The following is a 27,446-nucleotide window of genomic DNA, read 5'->3' on the forward strand; positions in this document are numbered from 1 at the left end:
TTGTGGTTATCGGCGGCGCTTCTTGCGATGAAGAAGTCATTAAAACCGGGTAGTTTCAGTCTTTCATTTCACGCTACTTTCAAATCGATCTTGTGCTCTCAATTGTTCCGAAACACTTAACACCGTGCAAATCTTTGAAGGTCGTGATTTTACTAATTGCTAAAACTCCTCTTATCTCCTTAATCGATATTTTTTATATTGTAACGCTCGGTTTTAAATTATTGGATCTATTTGCGTTCTAATAATGTATATACAGTTAATTTTTGAATAAAAGCATAGATACATAAGTATAGCATAATTACTTGAAACAAACATAATAATCGATTGTTTCCTTCTACAAGTACTTCTTCATCGCGCATAACAAATTATCATTATATATCATAAATTATCTGATTACAAAAGAAGAATGTAAGATCTATTGAATTACTCCTTTTACATGAGACTGCTAATTTTTGGTTTTGAACTTTTATCGTTTACTTGTGAATTAATAATGTATGAAATTACATGTTGCAAAAAGGAATTGACTCTGATTATAAATATAAACGCAAATGTAAATAATGCATACATATCTAAATACACACGATTTTCAAAAGTTAGATTGCAGTTTCTTACATTATTTTAGGCTCATAGTTGAAAACGTCATATAAATCCAAAACTAATAATATTTGGACTCATGTTTATTAAGACTCGTTTGCTTGTCTGAGGCGTACTTGCTACATACTCCTTAAGCTTGACCTCAACTTCCTGGAACACTCTGTACACTACAACTTCACTTAAACATCTATACATTATACACATATTTGAGAATTTTTCATCAATGTTATTTTCAGTAAAATCTCAATATTTATTAATTTCTCTAGAATATAGTTGACATAATTGTATCTGTTATTGTTGCAAGATAATATTGGCTGTGTGAGAGAGAGATATTGTGAAACGTAATGATGGGTGTTGCCGAATGAAATTATTAATAGTTATCATTTACGACTAAGAACTGTCGAGAACAACATCGATGAACGACTGATAACAATTCCATATCATAACCCTTTTCTGGGGTAAGTAAACATTCAGCCATATTGGTCACGTTGTGCAACGTCAGTATCGAACGATGCGCGTTAAGTCATTCACGTAACGCTCCTTTTCTTTTTGAGCTCCGTTCCACGCGACCGATCTCCATGAAATTCCTAAAAATGATTACACAAATTCCATCGTCCACTTTGCGAGCTTATCTCCACGTACTCCCACGCTTGTGTTATCGGTAATCCTTAAACGTTCGTTACGTCGCGTCACATGAATGCTTTTCTTACCGCGTAAGCGATCCGAAAATAGTATTTTGCCGGTGTATGGAATTTAAGATGTGCATTTTTTTAGCACATATTAATACACAATACGTAGAAGTAATCTTATTACACATGTAGATAGTTTTCTTTAATGAAATACTCGACAACCGATATAAATTTCTTTAACCATCTCTTTTATATCTTTTTCAACAAAAGTTCTCCAACTCGAGTGCGACATTTCCTAGAGCACAAAATTGAACTGAATCGGTCATACGTACCAACAATGCGAAGATATAAATTTCTTTCGTATTTCCTCATTAAAGATATTTAAATTTGAATATGGTGTTTCTTTACGTAAAAATAAAATTCAATTCCGTATACATCCGACGATATGATCAATAAATTTTCATTCTTTGATCAATAAATGTAGATAACAGTATTGCAAGAAATTTATACAAAGTATCTTCATGCGAAGTATGTAATGTTTGCTTTAACTCAAGGCCTATTACACACGTTGATTTTAAACGTCAAATCTGATGTCAGAACCAAAGGAGATTTCAACGACAAAGAAATAATTATTTTCAAGATTCTTCCTAAAATAATCGCTGTATCGAACTTTTTATTTTATTACATTGTGAAGGGATTAGCTATTGCAAACACAAGATTTGCTGGAACTTATATTCATTTTGGTCCTTGGTATTTTATTACAACTTGCACCGAATAAAAATTCTACTAAAAATACTTCGTAAAACCTACTTCAATAAAGAATCCAAACAAATTAGAATTCATGATTATAATATATAAGAGTTGCAAACAGAAGCATAGATCCTAGAACATTAAGATGAAAATCCTTCAAAACACGCCTCCCAGGCGAAAATCATAGGACGATCCTCCATCAGCTCGCTGATTAAATTTTCTTTACAGAAGAATTTGCTAAGTGTCGAATCGATAATCAAGCGAAGTTTGGTTCGTTGGCTCGGGTTGCCAGGAGAGTGCCCTAAAAGTGCACCGGCTCTTGTGCGGATTCGCCGGCTCCCAGTTTCGTATGACTAACTCCACTGACTCATCGTGAACATTACGTACAAGAAGGAATTGTGGCTTTCTCGACATTGATTTTGTCGAAGAAACTATCCGCGACATCGCGTCGCGTCGCTCGATTTCCTACGGTTCACGCGATCCAACCCAATCCTTGTCGTTTTTTCTTCTCTCCCTTTGGTCGATTCGACGTTCGAAAACAAAAAAAAAAAAAAAAGAAAAAAAGTAAAAAAAGAAAGGAAAAGAGAAGAAAACAGACACGTTGGTTCGAGAAACGACGGCTGTCTTTCGCCAATTGTGTGAACATTTCGTGAAGACACGTAGGACGAAGGCAAATAATGGTAACCACGCTGTTTGGGCCGGTCGTAACGGTAAAAAAATGGAAAGGCCAGGAGAAGAGCAGTTGTCTTCGTGTCGTCAGAGCGTACGAAGCGTCCAGATAGTGCGAGGGTTCGGAGAAAAGACGGAGAGAGTTAAGTGATGGTGGGTGGGCGAGATGGTTATTTAAATGCCCATAGAGTCCATTAGAGATTACAGGTCGAACAACAAATGCCCGCGCGGATGAGCCAGAACGAACGGCGATACTTTCCGAGATAAAACTTCCTTTTTACCATGGCCGATGTAAACGGCTTCCACTTTCAGCCGCGAACAATGTTTCGATGATTGGCACGGTATTGTTGCTTCTGTTCACAATGAAATCCATGATGTTACGTGACACGATAAATAACCAGATATCCGCGAGAGCGCGAACGGAGATTGCGTTTCTTCTGTTGAAAGGGAAGATTCAATGAAACGTTTGATACGATAACGACTATTTGGCAGTTTTTATTTCTTGGCAAAAAGTTTCTGAAGGATGAAAATTAGAATGTGGAGGATATTGAAGGAACTGTGTTCAAGTAAAGCGGGAATATATACTTACATTATGTACCATTCTTAATTTGGACAATTCGGTTGATTTGTAGTAACTGTATTTGAATTTGATCAAAGTGTACAAATTAACGATAATATTTAATAATATTTAATAGCATTTAATAATTAACGGTAATAATTGAGGATAACTTTTTTCTACTCAGCAGATCATAAATTTCAGTTATCTATAAGAAAACATAGATAATTTGTAAGTCAGAGTAAGAGACTATTTAATTTGTAGTATTTGCTTCATTTGCATTGTTCACTCTGCTCCTCGGTTATTTGTACTTCATTCACTGTCACACATAGATTAATTCGTTGAGAAGTGAGTCTACTTTCCTCCAGATAAGAAAGAGTAGCGTATTAACGAATACCTTCGAAACGCTCTACGTGATCTTCGGAGTAAACAATGGGGTCGATGTACGAGATGAATCGCGTTTACCTCGAGACATATTATTCCCTTTCGTTCCATTTGCGTGAATAAATCAGTGAACCACTTAGTCTGCTAAGGATTTTCGTATAATTTTAGATCTTTCTCTGTAAATACTCAGAGTGCCAACACAAAGAATACCGACTCAAAGCTAATGAAAGAGAAACATATTCACGAAAATATGGTCATGTTTGCTGAAATTAATATCTAGCATTTGTTTTTCATTCCTTTACTTGTAATTCCCTTGTTTGCTTTGACACAAACACGTTGTTGTATCGTTAACTTTTAGTAGAACTTATAACAGGTCTATCTGTTTATGTATTACGTATTATTCAAAGAAATAGATAGTGCTGCAAGAAAAGAGAGATTCAAGAAATATATTTTACGAAAAATGAATACCAATCTAACAAAATTCTCCGAGAAATTGTTACGCATGCTATCGAAAATGATAATTAAAAAGCCCGTAAAATTTCTTGTACGATATAAAAGTAAATTGAAACTAAGCTCGAATTACATTTGAAAATAAATAACAAATAATATTAATAATAGCATTTCATTCTAATTACTACTTAATAATAGGGATTACACAGTCATTCTCAATCATTATGAATATTATGATGATATGAATGATATTATGAATGGAATAACCAGATACGCATAAACTATACGTTTAACATGTTATATAATGCATCCATAAATATAACTATGAAGATATGTGTTGAATTAAACATAGTGAATGATCAGAATTCTTTAACATCGACATGTATTTACGTTCTTGAATCGTTGACGTCATCTGGCGACGTTTCGTGCCCCTTTGTCGCAATCGTAGATGAATCATATTCACACTAACCGGCTAATGAGTTCAAGCGATATGCCATTGCACGAATTGCTCCACTTTTTTTAGTTACATGAGTGATATAACACTGACTTCATTGTTTCTAGGTGAATAACACAAAAACTATTCATAATAACACATACTATTTTACTCTGCAAAAGTTATGCCGTTACCTTCCTGTCTATATCCTTTTGCACATAAATGAAATATATTTATTAAAGCAATTAAATAGCCAGACTGAGAATATTCGTATCAATTCATATTTCTATAAACATAAGCATCCATATTTTTACAAATATGAATAAATCTACAATCTTGTAAATAAAAAATGTGTAAATAAAAAATTAAATAATCAAAATAATCTATAAATTGTAATCTATAATCGCAAATTGCAACTAATAAGATTTGATTAACTGTAAGTAAATAATAAAAGAAAAAACAATACTCTCATTTATGTATGTATATATATTCTCGCCACTGTATAACGTATAATACCGGCATGTCACACACAGAAACACATAAAAGCTTTAATAGAACGTAAACCACAAGCTCAAGTTTAGATTTCGATGGGGAAGAGTGCTAGGCGCTGGCCTATCGAAAGATATTGTCATGTTCGAAATTCCCAGACGTTGGTCACGGTGAACGCGAACGAAGAAGGCCACCGGCAGAGGTTATCGGCGACGAAATGAATTCCTAAAACTCAATTAACCGTAGCCTTCTTAACCGGCTTAACGAACGAGACGAGCCGAGTAATGAATGATCCCGCAGGATACACCTTGTTTAGTAGTTTTGGTTCGTAACCGGTCAAGCCGAGAGGACGAATCTCTTGAACACGATATCCGCCCTAAGAGCCTTCGGGCTATCCAACCCTTTTAAGTAGACCTAAGTAAAACGCCAGGAATGCGGGGAACAACTCGATGGTGCTTGATCGACAGGGTAAGCGATCCGTTTTCTCGGTGATTCATCGCCGGCTATTTCTGGTGACACCAGCCATGAAAAAATATACGCCCGTAGATTAAGAGAAGCGACACGTGAGAATTACGTGGCCGATGAAACTATGCCTTTGATTGTTTGGGAAACAAAACGGTCTTTGATATCGCAGGTGTTGAAACTGTGAATTCGGTGAAAGTTTCGAGGTTCCAGATTCTTACGAAACGGTTTAATATCTTGGTTGATAATGAAAAAAAGAAGCTGGGACCTTGATATTTCGAACGAATGCATGAATTTTGTGAATTTAGAATTCTAATTAATATCAGATGGAAACCAAAAGTTTCGTCATTTTTTAATATTAGCTATACAAATGAAATTCGTCTCTTTTTTAAATAAATATTTTATCATTCATTTATTTGTTTTCCTTTTGCATCGGTTCTAGTTCAGTCAGATAACAAGAAATTGATTTCTGGCTCGCTTAAACTTATAAAAAAAACTTTCTTGCTGAATTCGAGCAGAGTTTTCATTCGCAGTCAGAAAGATCAAAATTACCACTCCGAGGTCTCCGATACCATTTGTCATGAATTTTATTCGTTATCGCTTCTTTGCTCCAAGCAAAACAATGATAAAATAGATAAAAACTATACTAAGTAAAATGATGCGCAAATACAATACATTTTACAAACACCGTATATCACGTACACTGTAACAAATTAATAAATATAAAAATAAGATGAATTTACGTTCTAACTGAATAATGAATAATGAATATGAAATATTGAAAGTTATTTCCCATGTAACTAATAGATTAATAATATATACTAAAATATTAATGTTATATCATTCCCTCTATTATCATAGGTATCGAATCGTTGTTTTTCTATCGGTGATCGAAGAAAAAGAGAAAAGGGAGTGACGAGGAGCGTGTCAGAATGAATGTGACGCCGGCGGAACGTCGCGGCTCCGTAGCAAAAACCACGTCGTGTACTCTTCTCGCGTGTCTCTTCTTGTTCATCTTCTTCTCCTTCTCCTCTTCTTTCCTCGTATTCCTCTCTCTTTCCCGTCTGCTCCAGGTTGACTTCTCGACCGTGGAACACTTGACGCACGAGGACGGTCCTCTATGTAACGTTCCAGGATGCGTTCAGTCGTTGCTCGTCTCCTTAGCCGTTCCACGTAAGCCGTTCGTCGGGCGACGTCGACGGCTACTATCTGCCACTTCACGTTGCCACCAGTCTCCAGTCACGAGTGTTCTCGTCGTGCAACGGAAAATGGTTGGTTCAATCAACGAGATAATTTGCATGCCGCGCGTACGCGCCACGGAAAAAAACCTCCGTGATTGAGTTCTACGCAACCTGGCGTCTTATGTTACTAGTACGGCCCTCTTGTGCAATAATAATTTACAAACTAATAGTATTAGTATATAGCGAGGAGTTAGAAGTTGCAGGTTGCAGATTCTTTTTTCACAATTTTATCATATTTCATTATAATCGGATAATGTGTAATTTGCTTCTAAAATACATATCATAGGAGTTATTAAATCACAAGTTATCTGCTAACTTGTAACTCCTAACTTGTCGATTTACTGAAATTATTAGGTGGTAAATTATCGTGCAAAAGAGAGATCCGGATGATGAATTTCGTGACGCATCTGGTGAAAAAGTGGACGAGTTGACAGCATTTTTCATTTTTCGTGGAAAAATTCGTCCGTTTCTGAAAATTGAGTTTTCGTGCGAACTAGACGAATGAACGTTACGAAATTGGTTAGACGAATCTGGTGTACGTGTAGTTTTTGTGGAAAAATGACGAAGATCTCTTCGTGGATATAATATATACGTACAAAGTAGATGTCACATAAATTCGAAATAAGTCATCTAGTAACATAATGAGATTAGTCATCTTTCATAACTGTGGTTATTGCTGTATTTTAGTGATACACGCGAATTTATGTGTTATCTATCGCAAATAGAATGTCCGATGCCGTTGAACGTGTTACGATTATCACGTGGTAATAATTTGCCAATTTCTGTATTCAAAGGCAGCAATTACAAGTTATAGGTTATATACTTTTGTTATACGAAAAATTTCTTTATTGTACTAAAATTTCCTGGTAGAGTTTCAATTATTTTATTATCAAAGTCGTTATCTGTTATGTAAGATTTTATTAGCGATAATTCGTAACTTGGAAAAGTGTAAAGTGAGTTAAATATTAATTCAATTATGAAAGAAGATTCTATATAATATTTAAATTAAAATATTAAAATTTAAAATAAAGAAATTAAAATAATCTTTATAGAAGATAATAATTGCCTAATTATTTTTAATTATAATTAACGTGTTAACAGTGCTTCGAAATACTAAATGTTGTTTGCTTTCTCGATACAGTGATATTCAAATGCTAATCAATACAACAAGCACCAATCGTGGACAGGAATATTTTATGGTAAAGCGGTAAAGAGTGTCGAAGGTATTAAGTCCCATTCGAGCTAAGAGATAGGGTTTTACGACTACTATGACAAGTTCAAGCGATAACGCGCTAGTCTGTTAACGCGAGACTACCTTTGGGAAATATAGCTACACAATCACGAAATTCTGCTGTAATATGACTTTTAGATAAGTTAACATGCTTGCATGTTATGCATATCATTTTTCCAGACATATACGAAATAATACAAATCAAAGTTGGAAAATAACTTAAAATATTGTCGAAATAAAATACTGTATTAAGATATCATATTAAATTAAAGTGAACGAAACGTCCAGCGAATAGAACACTGAATATTCGCAATAACAGTATCGTTGCAAGAAATTATTTCAACTTAGCTATCTGGCCAATTTTACGGTCGGTTGAATACATTCACATATTGATCAAATGTCACGGAATCGAAAATTGACTTATCTGTCATGTTTCTGCGCGTAGACGCAAATTGCCAATGATACGTATCGGGTCACAAATTGAGTTTGTAGAATGATTTGTGGTAGGCTTTTAGCAGTAGAATTTATAGACGTTCGATCGCGCGTATTACTCGCCGACGTTAAACGAACCGCTGCCGATACGGTGGCGTAAAGATCGGTCACGACAATTTACCGGTGCCGTCGGAAATTCATTGACACGCGTGATTTGTCGCAACCTACCACGCTTATTTAAGAAACATTCCCGGGTTTGCCATTGTCGACGCAACACCAGGTGACTTTTTCGTGGGTCGAATGCTTGGCGGGGTATTCATACGAGCCGGCTCGTGCTCGGGTCACTAGAAAGGCAGTAAATTTGATGGTTTCTTCAATAGAGACGTCCGTGTTTTTCTTCGGTTTTCCATAACGATAGAAACCTTCGAAGTGATCAATTTGTCACGTGGAAAATATGTGCCGTTGAAGGGCATGATATGAAAGCATCGATACGGAAGATTTTGCTAATTTTAAAATAATTTAAAGAATTTGTTCGAATAACGCATATTTTTCTCTTGGTTATCGATATGAAATGATGATATCGGGAAATTAATTCGAAACAGAAAATTGGTACCTAATTACTCAACCATTTGGCAATGAGAAAAATTGTTCCTCTTTTTTTTTTACAATTTAACTAACAATCTTTAACTCTTTTGTAACGTTAAGGATGACACCAAACATCAAATTCTACATGCATTATCGATATCCTCGTATAGATGCAGCGTATATTCAATTCACGTGTTATCCTAGCAAAGTTCATTAAGTAACATCGAGGCAAGGAACATCGTCTCAGAAGAATGACCACCAAGACGACGCTGTTTGTCAGGATGGATGAAAGAATCGTCATCCACGACATCGACGCGGGGCATTTAGCCGACAGGCGGTGTCCAGCTGAGAGCCATCGGCGTCGGGTCGGTAGCCGCGTTTTTCATCGACGAGTCGGGGCCTATTCAAGTGTTGGCAGTTTTTCACGCGGCAGGCGACAAATATCCCCACTAAAATCCCCCTTTAGATGAGTCCCCACGTGGCCGAGGATGTCATGCCGGATTGTACCCTCGGCAGCATTCATCGTGCTGATCTCGCGTCGGTGACAGCAAATCGCGCAACCGACTTGTGTCTCTTTTCCGGATCCTGAATCGCAATCTTCTAAGTCTAGTCAAAGTTCCTGCGCGATACTCGTCATGGAACGAAACTAAAAGTGATACGTACAACTAAACGCAAGTGATTCGTAACGTGTGCATAAATTTTCTTTCGAATTCGACTTTTAATAATTCGTCCTCGATCATCCTTTACTAAGTTACTACGAAGTGACTTTTCAATGTTCTAGTCGTAACTGTCGATTCTAGTCATCGTTGCAAAATTTGGTGACCTAGTCCATTCGATTTAATCTTGTAAAGAAGAACAGTCAACCACTTATTTAGCAACGACCCAAAGATACGAACAGTTTTACCTCAAACCAATTTCAGCGTTTGTTCATTACGTCAGCATTTACGAGGCGATTGACATCGATATGACATAATCCCGATTAATCCGGGCAAATTTATAGGGAATCTCGATACGTTAGCACTTATAGAAGAATTCGTTTAAACGTCGCCGAATTTATATACCTTTTATGAATCAATTGCGCGAGCATTCAATATCTGTGACTTTACGAAGATTTGTCGAGTGACGTACTGTTGTTGTGCTTTTTTAGGATTTCCGATTAAAAGCATTCCGAAACGTTTAACAATAAACGTTTAGTGTGTCATTAACCGAACGGACGTATTCTACTGTGTGTGAAATTTATTGGTCGTAAATCGTGTCAGCTTCTTCATAAATCTAATAAAAAGTTAGATGATCAGTGATCTCTTGAATAGACGATTAAAAGAAAATAATTCAGTCTTTGAGTCGGATCAGTGTCACGATTCTTCTTACTTAGTGCATGGATTGAGATGACACTTCAGAGTGGTGACGCGCAGATATGTTTAAGGCGATTTGGTGAGTTATGACAGATTTAACGACGTATTCAAGTAAGGTAGGAAATATTGTCCGTAACCAAACATTACTTCTGTCGGATTAATAATCCCTTTTGTGTGGCTAATAACTTGTTTTTGTAAAATATATTAGTTACACGAAACCATATAAGAATTTGATATGAACAGGAGTTTATTATGTTTATAAGTTGTAATTGTAATTAAATAGAATTTTAATTGTATTGAATTTCTAAAAAAATTAATATGAGATACATATATTTTTAGTAAAATCTCTCATATACTTATTAATGATATATATCAAAATTAAATTTAAATCATAGTACTCTACATTTTCTTAACTAAAAATTTATTTAAAAAATCCGATAACTCAGTTTTCAAATTATGATTACAAATAGATGATCTTGAAGATACTACAATTAAAAATTGTAAACAGCTGTTAAAACTGTTTTTCTGATACGATAATTTAATAATGAATTGATAGATATCGCAAACCGAAATTACTTTTGTGGGAAAAAATTGCACAAAAAATTAGAGATCGTAGGCGTTATCGAAATATTATCGAACAAAAGCACTTAAATGCATGCTTTGAATCTTGTGACGTACGTCATGGAAGTCTTCGTAATGGCGGAATCGCCCTGAAGACCCACCTTTGCGTTCGGCCTCGGTGACTCCTTCTCGTCAATACTAGAAATACTGGAAATACTGGATTTTTCACGGAGAGCATGCTGCTGTTTATTGCAACTGGTGCCACATAGTCTACGCTGTTAGAAATTTTCCTTCTTAACATCCTTTCCCTCCTTCCTCGTGTCTACCAATGAAACACCGCGGTTTTAACATTTTCTCCGTTACGTAATGACTGGTAAGAAATTTCAATATTAATGCATCCCACACCTTACAATGTGACAGATACCATCGTACCAAAGTATAGTAAAATATATTCTTCTATTCATCTTGATCCATGGCCGTTAACAAGATGGTTAACCTGCGCTGTCAGGAAAACGTTACCGTGGCTAGCTTTACAATTATGCGAGCCAATATCACGATAAATAGAAAACTTACAGATATTTCAAATAGAGAATGAGCAGTATACAATGTGTAAGTTCGAAAAATATCATTGTTACATGAATAATTCGTAATATAAAATTGTAGGGAGTCGTTGTGACTTTTAAAAATTGTGTAAACTATGGAAATTTGAAAGAGCAATGCAAACGCGATCGTTAGTCTTCAATGTTCATTCATATCATATTCATTCATATTTAGAACGAAACATCATTTTCTTCCATTGACAATTGAATTTATAAAGTACGAATTTCGTAAGTGGAGGAATTTCGTTTGGCTTCAAATTTTCGTCACTTTTATTTTCATTCTTTGAATCGATTTCTGTTTTGCTGTCGTATGTATTATTCCATAATAAGGATGCCATTATGTACATATTACCGTTTCTGCACATTTTTGATGCATCATTCAGTTACGTATATCATTATATTCATCGTATTTTAAAAACACGCTCGATATATCTTCATGATTTTCCATAACTCTAATTCATTTTCGACGTTTGTGTATGAAACGCACATTTTATATTCGATGAACTACTCGTACAATCTCCTGTGATCTACTCGTACGATCTCCTACTCGCAGTGATGGTGGTAGTGCAATTAAACCACGAAACTTGAGTCGACAACATTTGCTACACCACACTGCACATTATAACTTGATGTATGTATATCGTTCCGAATGCTCGATGATAAATGCATGAAAGCATCGCATAAATTTTGTGCTACAATCGAACCGTGTATCTTCTTTGTCTCAATGCAAAGAGTCTCAATAAATACGTATTTATATATGTAAATGTATAATGTTTTTCAATTACATTTCGTATGATATAAAGCCTTTGAAGTTGACATTGTCATACGCTGTAAAATATTGTGCATTGCATTCAAAGATATTATTATATTTAAAAACAGAGCTTATCCTTTTTTGTGAAGAGTGTCATAATATTATGAATAATGTATGACAAGATCGTAATCGTAACTTTTCTTTGTAACGATCAAATGTTTATTAAATATAGCATAGGCCGTATATGTTGTCAAAGTTATAGATTTATTTCAGATAAAAATAGATGACATGTGCAATTCTGATAGCAATTTTTCCATAACAAATTTTTATAGTATACAGTGTTCATGTCAAATTCGACTTAATTTTATATGTAATTATTACTCGAAATAAAAATTTGGAACCTATTCTATATTTGTAGCGCTCTAAAGTGCAAGGGAAGTATTTTCAAATCCTACATTATACAAAAAAGAAATAGAAATCAGACATATCACGACGCAGTTAAAAATAAAAAATAATACTGTATATAAAATTGTTCATGATACAAAGCAGATACCAAAGTATCGTTATAAAGTTCAGTAATTTCAACTTCAACGATATCGGAATTAGAAAGATATGGATATCGATTCGAATTATTCTTAGTTATAAAAATCTGATCGATTATACGTATTTAAGAATATCCAATCCATTTTTCAATTCTAATTTACGAATCGTCAAAATGAAAAAAAAAAGAAACAGTCAAGAAACATAATATAAAACCTAGCTGTCAGAATCGTGCATCTCATTTATCTTCATCCAAAATGAATTTACAAGTTTTCGATAAAAAGCAACGAGTAATTTCCAATCTCGTAATGCACAAATAACAACACCGCCGCGTTCCTCTCTTACACGCTAGTGAACACAATCGAAAAGTATCTAAGTTTCCGAGAAAATGAAATTACATCGTGTCGAGAAGTAACAGTTCCCAGACAGTTCGATAGAAGGGTTTACTATCGTTTTCTACGAAGATTCAGTTGACGTGGGCAAAATAAAGTAAACGGTTTAAGAGCATTGGCGCGGCAAACGGAATTCCTCGGCAGTGCATCGCAGCGCATTCGAACGAGGTAGGCGGGATGATGTGAACGAAAGGAACGGTTTGGTCCACCCCGCGGCTCCATCGGCGAGCCAATAACCCAGGAGAATTAAAGTGAACGGGTAATGAACGTTCGCGACGTCATTGCTGCCGCGCGCCGGTGTTGCTGGTCACCTGTGTTCTGTAACACGAGATGCATTCACATTACGCAACGAGTTGCAGCGGCTCACCACATGTATCTCGTACGCAACTGGGTTATTATTTACAACCCGTGACGCTCTTCGCCGTTACTTTTAATATCCACGTTTCCCGATTTCCTATTTTCGTAATTCACAAACCCACGACATTGATAGGATAACAATGTTGCCACGGTGTATTGATTGAACAGCAGAACTAACGAGGCTGTTGCGAATGCAGAATTTTTCAGGACAATGATCAACGAGAAAGTTTATAGACCGTGGAAAGTGAAACCAACTTCTTTACTATATAAAACGATAACGCGGCCATTGATGCGAAATTATAGCTTCCGGGTGATCGTATGTTTACTCTGTTCTTCAGATTTACGTACGAGTAGATGAAATGTCGAGAGTGATAGGTATAAAAGTTATTACGTGTAATCAGTATATTTTTGTATTGTATATTTCCTATATGCGCATAAATATCCGTAGTTTAATAACAATGCATCGACTGTTTTTGCATATTATATTCTTCTTCTTATCCTTCAAGCTCCAAATTCGTCTAAATAATTGCACATACCATCGCTATTTATTTTCTTATTTCCAGATTTTATTAAATAAAGTATAAGTATGGAGATACGATGGTTATCATTTTCATTCTGATATTATCTGAACAAGTGTGGAAACAAGGAGAATAATTATACAGCTTTCACAAGTAATATGTGATTTGCTACAATGTTTTTTATCATGTACAAGATATAATTACAATTGTTTAGAAATATCTGTTGAGAAAATAAATATTCTTCCAGTAAAAAAATTTACTTTCTCTCTAATCCGGCAATCATTGACACTTTAAAAGAAAACATTTATGGAATCTTCTAATCTGATAATTCTAGCTGCGATAATAATTTATTGTAAAAGATACAATATATTTTTTGTTAAACACAAGCTAAAGAAGAAAAATGACGCGAAGCAATATAATGGCAGTAACTCTGTCACCTGAAGAAATATTATTTATTTTGAAAAGAATACAGAATCTTACACAGGCTACAATCTGTCCGACGTAATTTGGATCCACCGCTAATTATCTCATATACGTTTTCCTTATCTGTCAGAAACGATCCACGGCTTCCTATGCTTTCAATTTGTACTGCTACTAATAGTAACCTCCGTCGGTTAGGACTCTACTCCATAATCACGCGAAATTTATTTGCATACTATAAATCATACGGAGATCGCGAACGATTAGGTTGCGTGCCACAAATTGAAATATTGAAAATGTAACAGCAACAGCAAATACCTGCCAGTCGCGAAATCACTTCTCTTTACTTATGTCTTTATATTCAGCACACGTAGATTAAATGGTTTTTATTTATCTCGCGTTTCAGGCAGAAAAAACAATAATCAATGTGAATGTTCTTGTTTGTTGCAGGTTACCACAGCTTGCCGTTTTAGCGAAGATTTTGTGCCTCCTGATGGTAAGTGACATTTTTTACATTAAACAATGTTATAATTTTAGTCAGAACATTTTTTTAACGATATTATGTCTACATAATCTTAAATAACTCTTTAACAAATAATGACATAATCTTCGAATAGAATGCTCTCAAACATTCACAACGTTGCTGGAAATAAAAAATAAACTTTTTTGATATAACTATGAAGTAGAAAGCACATTAACTGTAAAAAAGTTCATATACCAAATCTATATTTTTCATTTATTTACATGTTAACTTTCGAAAAATTTTTTAAATGCAGATTTATGGTACTCGTAAAAGAATACATTCAAATATTAAAAATATTGATAGTCAATAACTTAAATTATGCTGTACAATTATGAATCTTGTATTTATTATGTTATCGTAAAATTTTACAGACTTGTCCGCTTGTATTTCATTCCGATAAAAGAGACGAATATATAAATCAACACAAAATTATACTTTACATTTGTGCTAGAAGACGTTAGATACTGACTTGCGTCTGGAATCACTTTGAAATATGACATTATTAATAGAGCTATCAATATTCCGAACATAAAAATCTTCACGATGGAAATACGAATCCCAAATGATATATATCTCTTGTATTATCTATGTATCCAGGAGAGATACGACCGTTCCAGTTCCCCACAATTACATTCAAAAAAGAATTCCAGCTGCCTGAAGTGTTTTCGCGTTATGTTCATAGTTTAAGGGAAATACTGCTGCCCCAGATACGTTGCCTCTAACGAGCCGTGTAAAATTTGAACGAGGGCTTTGGCCACGTTCGTGCGGAATCCGTAAACTTGCATACTTATTCGATGGATACAAAAGCGGATACGTGCCAGCTCTTTGTGTATGAACGGTGACTAGGTCAGATCGGAGATACTCGTTGCACGAAGAGGTCGAGTTTCGACAGGATTGCATGTTAAAAATCGTTCTAGGACTTTGAAAATCGATGATTACGTTCACGTGCATTTTACATAGTACAGATTAGTAATTGGTTTTACAGTCCGTTAAGAAAGTCTACATACACGTCAAATTTTCTATATTTGCCTTATTTATTGAGGAAAAAAGGGACAAATTAGAAATTCACTTTTTAACGGAGTCACGTACACGTAAATATCAGCACAAAATTTGCTGAGTATATTAATTGAATTGAATGAGTGAATTGAAAATGAATTTGCTCAGTATATTAACGGATTTCCTGAAGGAATTGATACTTCTTTCTGAATACGTTTTTTTTAATATGTGTAATAAATTCTGTTATTCTTTAAAATACGTGTTCACATAATATAAACTTGGATGCTATAAATATTACGCTGGAGCTAACATCTTTATTATAATATGTCAAATTTAAAAAATGTACGTGCACTTTTGCAAGTGACTGTATGTAATCAGTGGTACGCCTTCGAAGAAGTCAATTTATGGTCATTTGCAGTTCTCCTTGTCGATTCCAATTTTTTTTTTCATTGAATGTCGTGCATGATTGAGTGTTCGTCCTTGTATAAACCGTCGAACTATACGATTCAACGTCTTGCACATTTTTTAGCCGGTACACGTAAAAGTATTTACCTTGCAATTTGGGTCCCCATTTCGCACGAAACGAGGCTATCTACATCTATTCTCGTTTTAATGGTCTCTTTCTAAGTTCGAGTAGTACGTTAAAGTATGCAGTAAACTTTTCTTTCGACGTTTCTATGTTCCAGCTTCCGTACTTGAACTTCGTCCATTAGTTCAACTTCGAAGCTTACTATCGTTAGTTCAAGCTTTCGTGTACGTTAACTTCGATAAACTTGATTGCATCGTTAATTGAGCTAGTCGAGAACGATTAATGGCTTTCGATAAAACGTGAACGAGTCGAATAATTATCGAAATAATCTTCCAAAAGTGATTTCGTATCTCCTTACTAATTAATGTTTCTCTTTATAATTATTTTAAAACGATAACGACTGAAACTTTGTTTTTTATAATTTATTAGAATATGCATTTTTTATTAAAATTACAACGATTCAGTACGGTAAATGTAACACACGTGAATACAGCGGTTATCTATAAATATGGAAGATCATAAGTTAATTAAAATTTATTGAATTGTTTTCTATTGCCTATCGAATGAATCATATTTCATTAACATGCTTCAATTTTTCCTACTTCATTATTAAGTAGCATAATAAATCAATATGTAACTTAAATATAATAACTTCAATTGTGTGAGAAACGAACGTTGCACATTCTGTTTTAACGCGAATTATGATCTACGATCGATAAAAGACATCAAGAACGATACAGGACGATAGCTACGATAGAATTGTTATGGACAGAATCGAATTTAAACGAAGTTTATGTGTCTCCAATAGCGGTTGCGAGCAGCGCGATAAATGGTTTGTCCAATAAGTAATTAAACGAGTACGCGTCGATAAATTTAGATATTTCTTAGTGAAATCGTTCTCGAGTAAATCGAAATTAATACAAATGAATAACTATAACCTCGACGATGCAACAGTTATGTGAGAATTTAATGAACAACCAACGCGTAAAATTGCCAAGACGTTTCATTTGCGTTTAGAATTGTTCCCTCGCGTAATTCTTAAAAGACTTTTACAGCAACCGCAATACAACATACGTTCGTCGTAATGGTGACGTGGAATTAACTAGAAAATTGAGAGTTTATCGTTAGAATATATAATACTGCAATGCGGCTACGTGAAAATGCAATGGTCGCGTGCAGCAACCTCGTTGTTAGAAAAACTGTTAACCACAGCCGTATGTTTAACGTTTAAAAGATACGAAAGCAACGGGTTTATAGTGGTTAGTCTTATCCATACTTTCAACCGTGGTCAGTTTCCAAGAGAAATTGAAACAGTATAACTTCTCATCGTAAGGTTCGGGTAATATTTAAAAGTTATTGACTAATTTTAACAGATTAGCATGTATAATCATAAATTAATATTTTTTATTACGCTCGGGCTTTTTTTATGTCTCTAGTCGTTTATACGCGTGTGTCAACGAAGAGATTTAAGTCGGCTCCATTAAAATTTCTGATGAGATACCTTTTTCACAAGTTAACCAAAAGATAATGTGCATGTAAATTTACTTGCAATAAATATCACGAAATAATCATTCAGAGATATTTTCTACTTTATAAAATGTGTATATATACAGATACGAATTTTATTTTTAAGCGAACGTATTGTGGGAATTAAGTATACGATTTTACGTAATTAATTGAACATTATTTTTATATTTAGGCCAAAAGAGAAGTACTTTATGATACTTTAACTGTACAAAGCACCTACTTGGCCTGACGAGATCTGTAGTCTTGCCATCATAACGTTGTTACGGCGCCATTCCTGGAATAAAAGAAGTGTCAGATTCTACGACCATTAATGGACAGCTCGTGTTCGCTCGTTAACAAATCTTGTCGGTATTCATCTTTTGTGGTCTCTGCTGTAACGACGTTTCTCTGTCTTTCTTCGATGCCTTGTGCATTTTTATTCTCACGAATGAACCGCAAAAAGGTTCCGCGTGAACGACTCAACGAATGATTCGATGCCATGATATGTGAATCTGTCGTAAAAATGTTCTTGCCCGCAGTCGTGAAGGAATTGCGACGTCTTTAACGTTTTCATGTTCGGTCGTCGAACTGGAAACATCCTTTGTAAATTCCTGTCTGTTATTTTATCCTTTTCAAAATATGTACTAAGAATTGATTGTCTATTTTAACGATGCTGACGACATTTATCACTTCTTGAATAACAAGTAGCGATGGTCAATCTTGCGATAATACACCGATTTACATTCACTACCGTTTACAAGTATTTGGACACTTTCAAATTGACGCAAATACGCAGCAATTATATTTCAAATATTGTAATCCTCCAGACGACTAACAAAATTCTTTGTTTCTTTTATGACAGAAAAGAATGATGCAAAAATATAAGGAAATATAATTCTATTTAATAAAATGGTCATTCTTATTTCGATGAATGATTTCTTTAATTTCTTTTTTAAATAATTCTGCGACAACTTCTTTGACATACCCTGTACATGTAAAATAGAGATCAGGAGTACGTATGACGAAGTTGTTCTAAGAATTTAATGAACTTTCTACTTATATTTATATACATGAATATAAAAACGAAATTCATACTGTCGTAAAGTTACTTACAATTATGTTACCAATATATGAAATTATTTTCGGACATCATTTCTTAGTAAGAACTAATTTTTGGTTTCTACTTCCATCGAATTGGTTAATAAAGCTTTATATTTCTAAATAGAAATGTCTAATTTCTTTTGTCGGTTCGAACTAACTTGGTGTAACTTCTTCATGAGTTTTCTTTATTAAGATGAACAAAAATTCCGATAATGTACTCGTTATAATTTACGATTGGTTTTGCAGAGATTTAGACCGGTACAAAATTGTTTGTCGGTTGCAGGTGGTGATGTGCGGGGCGGTGCCGGCGATGGTGCGCTCCGTGAGTCTCTATTCGACTTGCAGCAGCGGCAATGTTACCGTAACTGGCCGCACGATCAAGGCCCTGGGACGCGATGATCATAATGCCCCTTACCGTAAGTAGGATTTTAATGAAACATGCTACTTTGCCAGAAGATCGATTGTCTTACACTTTAAACATTCGACTTGTTCTACGAATCTTCTTTTCATTTTATCGCGTGAGAAACGATAAATATATTACACCTGAATAGAGTAATGAGCATGTAATTAAGAAAAGTTTTTATACCATATTTAATTTCATTTAGTTTTTTAATCACAAATTAAACTAAATTAAGTTGAATATCATACAAAGATTATCTTCTATTTGATAACTTTGATTACATCGAATTTACTATTTAGAAATTTTCTCTATTTATTTACTCGATTCAAGTTGAATTTGGTATAGAAATTTACTCTATTTATATGTTCTATTCCTTTAATCGTATTCATAAGGATATGAGTAGACACTGCGACTTTGCGTAGACACCTGCAATCTACTAGTCAATAATTTCTTAAAACCACGCCTAAATAAATCTTGAACTTCGTATTTGTAATGTCATATCATATCGTGGAGACAATAATTTTAGCTGTTACGCTAATAGTCGATCTACATTTACGGTTTAGTAAATCAACGTGTCCATTGAAAGAATAATAATCGCAGTCGAAGCGTATCAGCAACATGTATATGCTAACTAAGATGATAAACTAGTGAAAGGCATGTAGAATTGGAAGTCTTATTCATGGACCGATCGAGTATAATAAAATTTATCGTTAACGATTGGAAACGAGAGCAGTCACGCGACACCAGCATTTAAACGGCTTTCGAATAAATTCATCGTCGCAACGTGTGCAGTCATTGTACACAGGATAGGTCGATTGGTTAATTGAATCGAATCGTACAGTTGGCTGACACGAGGCACTCGGCCGTGACGTTATCTCTTCCGATCGATAGTTCTTTAGACCAATGAGGATTCCGAACGATAGATTAATAGTAGATACTCCTTCGAAGAAATAAAAGTCTAAAGCTGGAGCAGTAAAGATCTGAATTTATAGGGATTCTTATCGATCGACCTAAGGTCAGGGCCTTATCTCGTTCGCTTTCGCTACCAAGCGCCATCGTGGGTCCCATCCGATCTCCGCTTTTATCTTTACGAACTAATAACCGAACTCGATTTCCGCGAAGTATGTTAACCTACACCAAAGGAAAAGCTACGAAACCAAGTTAAAGCAAAGCGGTCCCTTTGCCTCGTTTTGTCGCGATTGTTTTCGACTAGACGCTATCTATCTCTTCATTGGCTCTGTCCAGACGAATTCCTTTTTATGGTTATTTATTAGGACTATCGTCGTCATGCCTGTACCACAGTTCATGGTCATTCCCCTAGGAATCCAGTTTAAGATATTAGTAGCAGCTAGAGAGAAAAATTTGTAGTCTTAATACCGCAACGATTCCTTACGAAGGACATTTATCGTTCCTTGCGACAAGTAATTTCACGACTAATTATTTCAAAATCGTATCACATCGTAAATGTGTTAAGAAAGAAAATAATTAATAACTTGCGGTGACGAAGAAAGCAGTTTGTAGGAATTGAATGAAACATTTTAGAGTGAACAATTTACTCGAAGCTTATATCCAAATCCAGAAACAGTTGAATCCTTAATTTGGTCGCTTAGACTTTGGTCGCTTAGAATTGTATTATAAATTACTTTTTCAAATCTCTCCATTTTGGTTTTATAATTCGTAGAAAAGCAGTGAAAACAAACAACTATTCACACTATTCTATTGATTACCGTATAATTATTCGAATAAATAGAGAGAATAATTTGTTAAGCACGAGGAATAATTATGCGGATAAAATATTCCCCTACAATGAATTTACTAGATCAATTATCTTAAATGAATATTTATTCGAAAACATTCGAATAGTTCCCAACTCTGCCACAGAGGCACAGTCGTAATCACCGTTGCGAATATGATTTCGCGGTATCTTGGAATTTCTAAAGGTATTCGAAGGCACGAACAAGCTGTCCGCCCTATCCGCGGCGTGAGCGCGAGGCGGCTCCTTTTCTGACTCTCAGAAACGAAGTAGGGGAGAAAAGGAAGGTCTGAAAGGAGGGAAGAAGGCTTGTGCAAACAGAGGAGCCAGTTTTCGCGCCGCACGCTGCGCCGCGTCTGCACCTCCCCGAGATCCATCACCTTCGTCCACCTCTTCCTTCTTTTTCCACCTCTTTCGTCTCCTGCTGCCACCGCTGCCGTTGCTGCCGTTGCTGCTGCACTGCCTCCACCTTTTCCTTCTGTTACTCCGTATCTCCTACCTCTCTCGGCACTTTACTCTCGACAACGAGCCTCTCCGGACCGACGATTACTCAAGCTCCATTCGTGAAATGAACCGACTCGACTCGCGCTGCACGAGAGTTTCAGACACCGTGAGAGCGACCTTGAAGCTTTGGACTTTAACTGCCGGCTAGCGGCTTCGCGAATTCCTCCTGCGTCGGCGGATACGAAAGATAATTAACCTCGCGTGGAAAATTGCTTCTTTGCATACTTGCTGCTAATTAGGTACCTCGGTTTTGAGAATATTGCATCGTTTTGTAAGTTGGATAATTATGAGGAATAGTTTATGGGTGGCTATCGCTGTCTCCGTAGCTTACTTCCTTACTTATGAATAAACCGACGAATAAAGATCTATTTGATGTAAAAATCCTATTTTAAAATATCTGTGAAACTTGAATTAAAGTGTCAAAATAGCTTTCGTAGCAAAGTACGAGAATTTTCTGAAATTAGGTTTGTGCTTTCCAAACAAATTGATTTAAATACTGATTTAAGTAAAATAATATAATTGAAGATGCGATAACGTAATTAGAGTTGCAGATAAAAAATGGCAAATTGATATGAATTTATCAATTGATTTCTAATACCTAGTACGTATTTGATACGTAACATATCTGTTCAATGAACCAACAACTATATTCAAAATGATAATTACAATCAACGATAGACACCAACAGTATACTGAAAACGCGTAATCTACGCGTGTCAAATATAATTCGATAATAACTATTATCGGCGTTAAGACAAATAATAATTACTAACTCGTTATTATCCGATTGAAAAGCAGAGTGACATTCCCCGATCCGTATAATAGTCGTAATTACATCGATCTCCATAACATTTTTATCACATTAAACAACCTTAATCGGCCTACGAACTCCAATTTTCTTAAATGACTAGCAGCATCTCCAACAGTTACGATATCTTTCACGAAGTGAAACTTTGAAACGAAGAAGAAATCTACGAGAATGGAAAGAGAAAATGAACTCTATTGGAAAACGAAGAAAGAGAGATAACAACCGCAGCGGCGTTCGTTCAGGTTGGAATTTAATTATTCTAGTCGTGGAGAGCTGTGATTATCGCGTCAGTCGAGCAAATCAGGGTTTCACCTGTCATAGTTTTGACCAGCACTGGGACAACCGGTATCTATATGTATTCTTCTCATTTGCGTGCCGTTGTAATCTCGTGCGTTCACGGCGGATGCTTCTGGCCGAGGAGGACGATCCCGTGTATCGGCCAATCGTGCGTTTAGGTGTTAACGACAGGAACGCTATTATACGTGCCAGGCTTATAACAAGAACCGCGGTTATAACCGCGTTTTTTCCTTCTTTTGCACTTTTTTCCTCTGCTTACGCGGTCGGTACCGGCCTGCTCGCTTTCGCGTCATATTATAGCTTTCATAACGCCGACGCCGCGAAATTGTGGCGCTGCAGTGGTTCTCAAGCAATTATTTATCTCGTGAAAAAATATCGAAATTTTTCTTAATTGATTTTCAATTTCGTCGATACCTTAGGATTTTTGTATATTTTCTTTCTTTTGTATTTTACGATCGGTTATAATGGCAGAATTTCTTTGCAACAAACGAAAGATATTTTCGATGAACGAAGATTCGGGGGTACAAGGGTTCCTATAGAAAAAAGCTATTAGTTGCGAACCTATAACGAACAGAGAATCGGTTCCTGTATCGCGAAGAGCACGTAGAAGTAATATATGGGATCCATTCTTCTTTCCTTCTGTCTCGCTCTTTCCCACTTATGCGCTGGGTCCATCCTACCAGTTATTATCGGCGGTAATCGTGCCTAAAAGCCGGTGCCCGCTTTTGATTAAAATTGGCTTTTAATTCATTTGGCAGCCTCTAATCTCGTGGCGGCTCCGATCAGAGGAAACAAGAGTGAGGGAGAAGGGCATACTTGGAGAACGGAAGACAGAGGTTCGAAGCGAAACATTTACTTGCTGCTTTTTCAACCCTCTGCTTGATCGCCTTATATGATATTATATGTATATCGGGCTTAAGATTATAAACTATCGATTGTATAGATGGTAATTTTTATAAATTTTCTTTATTATTTAAATAAATCCATTTGTTTAATGGATTATATTTTATATACTTTTATGTTGTTTCGTTATTACCTAACTAGGAGGATTTTAATATAACATAATTGAAAAGAGCCTACTAGATCCAAAGATGAAAGTTGGGGAAGTTTTATGTCAATATAATTATTAGGATAAGTAATATTTTAATATTTTCAATATTTTAGTATTATAACGAGCAATGTTTCGAAACATTATTTAAAAAATTAAAAATCTCAAAATATCAATGAAAATTGACTGACTTTTGTAACATTTCTTGAAAAACAACGCTATATCTATTATATCTATATATAAAATGGTTAATAATGACCACACCTTTCCAGTCACTTTATTTCAATAAATTATCCATTTCAAAATAAGAGATTCATTTTCACAATATTTTTTAATTCTCGCGTTCTCCATTTCCAATTTTTATGAATAACTTCTTTAAGTATACATCAGAAATAATATTCGATACGTACGTAAGGAAAGAACTACTTATGATAGAATTGAACGTTCAATGCCACCCATATCTTCGCACAATTTCCTCGGAACTACGAGATATGCTTCGAGTTGCACGCGAAACTTGGTTGACAAGCTTTCAAGGAGAAGAGAGATTACTTAGCAGTTGGTTAGACAAAACATTGCAATCAGTGTGTCGGTGACGCCTGTCTCGAGTCATCGTACGTCTGGCAAGTTACTAACAAACGCATACAGTCGTCACTGTCCCGAGGAACGTTGCGCCGCGCCAGAACGATCTCACTTCCCTTATTTGATAACGATAAGCATCATATCAAAACGAACCGTCGAAGTTTCGTCGTCGATTACTTCAACGGCGACTAGGTATCGGAAGTATAGGAGTTTGGTAATGGTTAACTGGAACGAGCAAACAGCATACACATATCGTCTCCGGAGTTAGTGGTATTAGTGTCAGGTTGTTATCGTCATACTTTTCTCCGCTGCTACCACGCAGGTACATACACATCGTGTTTCATATTGGAAAGCGGACGTCGCGGAACGGAACAGGGGGAAAAATTCTGGCGATAGTTTCAAACTTGTTTTGCCGTACTTGTGACGGAACTTTATCGCTGATAATGCCCATTATATTTCCGTATTCGTCGATTTCACGGAACTATTTTTAACTGGCAGTTCGGGTAATTTCCGATTCGATAGCGGCTTAAACGATGCTTAATGTAATATATTTTCGTGAAACTTTTTATCAAGTTCGAAGAAAACAACGATATTCAGCTTTATTATGAGCCGTTGATAACATTATTTCGATATTTTTATGGCCCTGGTAACAAATTGAACCAATTCAATCACCTTTAGAACGTCGGATATTAAGTTTGTCCTGTTTCGCGGGTCAAATGATATTGTTAAATGACTTGGCGTAAATGCTGTACTTTGTATCAACCGTTATTTACGCAATATACGAAATATCTACTAAATATATGTTTACTCTAATTAATGTATAATTTCTATATAGATACATCTTCAAATTAATTCTAAATTTTACCAATGTAATCACGATAATTTTGTCTCATTACGATCCCAATGAAATTTCAAAAAGTTTCCTATAACACACATAATATATTCATAAAAATGTTTCATAGTAAACGTTCAAATGCTTTCGAGAATTACTGCATTTAATTCTTAATTGAATCATCATTCTTTGTTAATTATCACAAATATAATATATTGATATTAGACGAGACACACTTGACTTATAAACGTTAATCACGGAGAGAAGAATTTTCGTTTACCTAGATAAGGTAAATTTAGTAGCTGAGAAAAGAACAAATTGACCCGCTGACTAAGAGGGATGTTGTCGCGATAGACATCCGCTGAAAGGTGAATTCAATTAATTAAGAAAAGTGGCACAATTAATTGGCGCGGAGTATAGAGCACGGTAGGTTTGCCGGAGAACAGTCTCCGATTAAGTCCTCTCGTGCTTTTTCTGGTTCCTGAAGACTGGTAGGAGGCGGTGAGAGAAAACGAAATGTAAAAGGAAAACGAAGGAGGGAAAGAGAGGCGAGCTAGTAGAGAGAAAGAAGGACTTTACGAGGCAGTTCGGGGACATTCTTGATTTCGATGTTGGGAAGGCACCCGACGAGAACCACTTGAATTTAACGAGGCTCCAGCAAATGGGCCACCCTGCAGACTTACCTCCTTCCTTTTCTCTACGTATGATGCTTATACCCATTCTCACATGGCCCGCAAACAAAGAAGCCAGAAAAACTCATAATCATGACATCATATTTTATATCGTCAAGCGTCTATCAATTAAAGAAACCCCGTCTCTTAACCGCAGCGAAAATTTATTATTTTTGACGTCGGGAAATTAAGCTAATGCGGGTAAATCATATGAACTTCCTTTATGTATGAACATATTTTGATTTGGGAAATATTAGACTATAATTTAGATTTTTTATCTATAGAGAATGACTCAAAAATATTGATCAAACGTTTGATAACTATTAACCCCAACTAGTAACCTTTTTAAAACGAAGCAACCTTTTCTAAAAATTATAAGACTGAACCTTAGTTTCAACCGGGTTGGTAATAATAATTTATTATACTTGCCATTGCAAACAATTAATTAAAAAACAAATAGACAAGATATTTCTCACATATTTTCGAATTTAACTAAATTCCTATATCGATGTCTATCATTGACTTCATCAACTTCGAATAGCGATGTGTATCTTGCTTCGTTCTTTCCATTCATTCGTTATAAAACTTTTCTTAACAGTTATCAAGCATCCACTTAGTTTCTGTTTAATTCTTGCTAAAATGTTTGCGAAAACAGTTTCCATCTACATTATCACTGTGAACTAAGCAAGGTGCACAACCCCATTACATACATTCTTGAAAGTTGCACATCTTCTTCTTTCAAGATGGAGACTCTCGAGTCTAGTTACTACTACTAATATCTAAAAGAAGAAATAAATAAAATTAACAATTTCAAATATTAATTTTCTACACTTTGTATACTAGTTATACTTACTATACGATCATTTCATAAGCCTGAATATTATACAAATGTCTAATAAATATTATAAATATCGAATGTACAAAATTACTCAACTTAAATTCTGCCTTACAAAATATCTTCTTCTTTTCAAAAATACTCTCATGCGATCGATTCGTATAAATTTCTTAAAGTCATCGTATTACATTGCACAAATATGAAGAATTGAAACGACAAGAATTTAGGCAATTATTATTTTTTCAATTCATGGAACACTTTATTCTAGAAACATTGTTATACCTAACAATAACATAGAATACTGTAAAAAAAAGGTCCTGGGGAATATATCAGACAGTGAAATCTCTCTGAAGGTGTACAAATAAAATAATCCCGTTACAAGCACGATATTCGTGGTACAGCCGTTTCACAAGCATTCTGTTCTTCCAAATGGTAAGCTCGAAAGCGTCGGTTGTGCACCTGTAAGCCAGCCCTTTTTTCTTTTCTTTGGTTATCCGGAACAAAGGACGCCCACTTCTCGGGTCGGCAGAATTTCGTAATAGCTGGTGCGAAAGAAAAAGGGAGACACGCCGTTGCAGCAAGCATAGCGCAACGTGCACGGTTCGGGGTCGAGGCACGACAGGACCCGCTAAGTGGCAAAGTACACACCGGTCGGTCTGTGCCTCCTTC

At 35.5% G+C, this 27,446-nt stretch overlaps 1 protein-coding gene across 4 annotated transcripts in view; it reads left to right on the plus strand.

The window, feature by feature from the left end:
- The window catches only part of LOC126919887 (uncharacterized), a 126,418-nt gene that overhangs the window by 92,687 nt on the left and 6,285 nt on the right, over positions 1 to 27,446 (plus strand). For all 4 annotated transcript variants that reach the window (XM_050729563.1, XM_050729561.1, XM_050729564.1 and 1 more), the window contains exons 2-3: positions 14,846 to 14,891; positions 19,334 to 19,466. In XM_050729563.1, coding sequence (XP_050585520.1) covers positions 14,846 to 14,891; positions 19,334 to 19,466 — 179 coding nt within the window. The remainder of the gene's footprint in view (positions 1 to 14,845; positions 14,892 to 19,333; positions 19,467 to 27,446) is intronic.

This window comes from Bombus affinis, chromosome 8, assembly GCF_024516045.1.
Source record: "Bombus affinis isolate iyBomAffi1 chromosome 8, iyBomAffi1.2, whole genome shotgun sequence".
In the NCBI taxonomy this organism is placed as follows: domain Eukaryota; kingdom Metazoa; phylum Arthropoda; class Insecta; order Hymenoptera; family Apidae; genus Bombus; species Bombus affinis.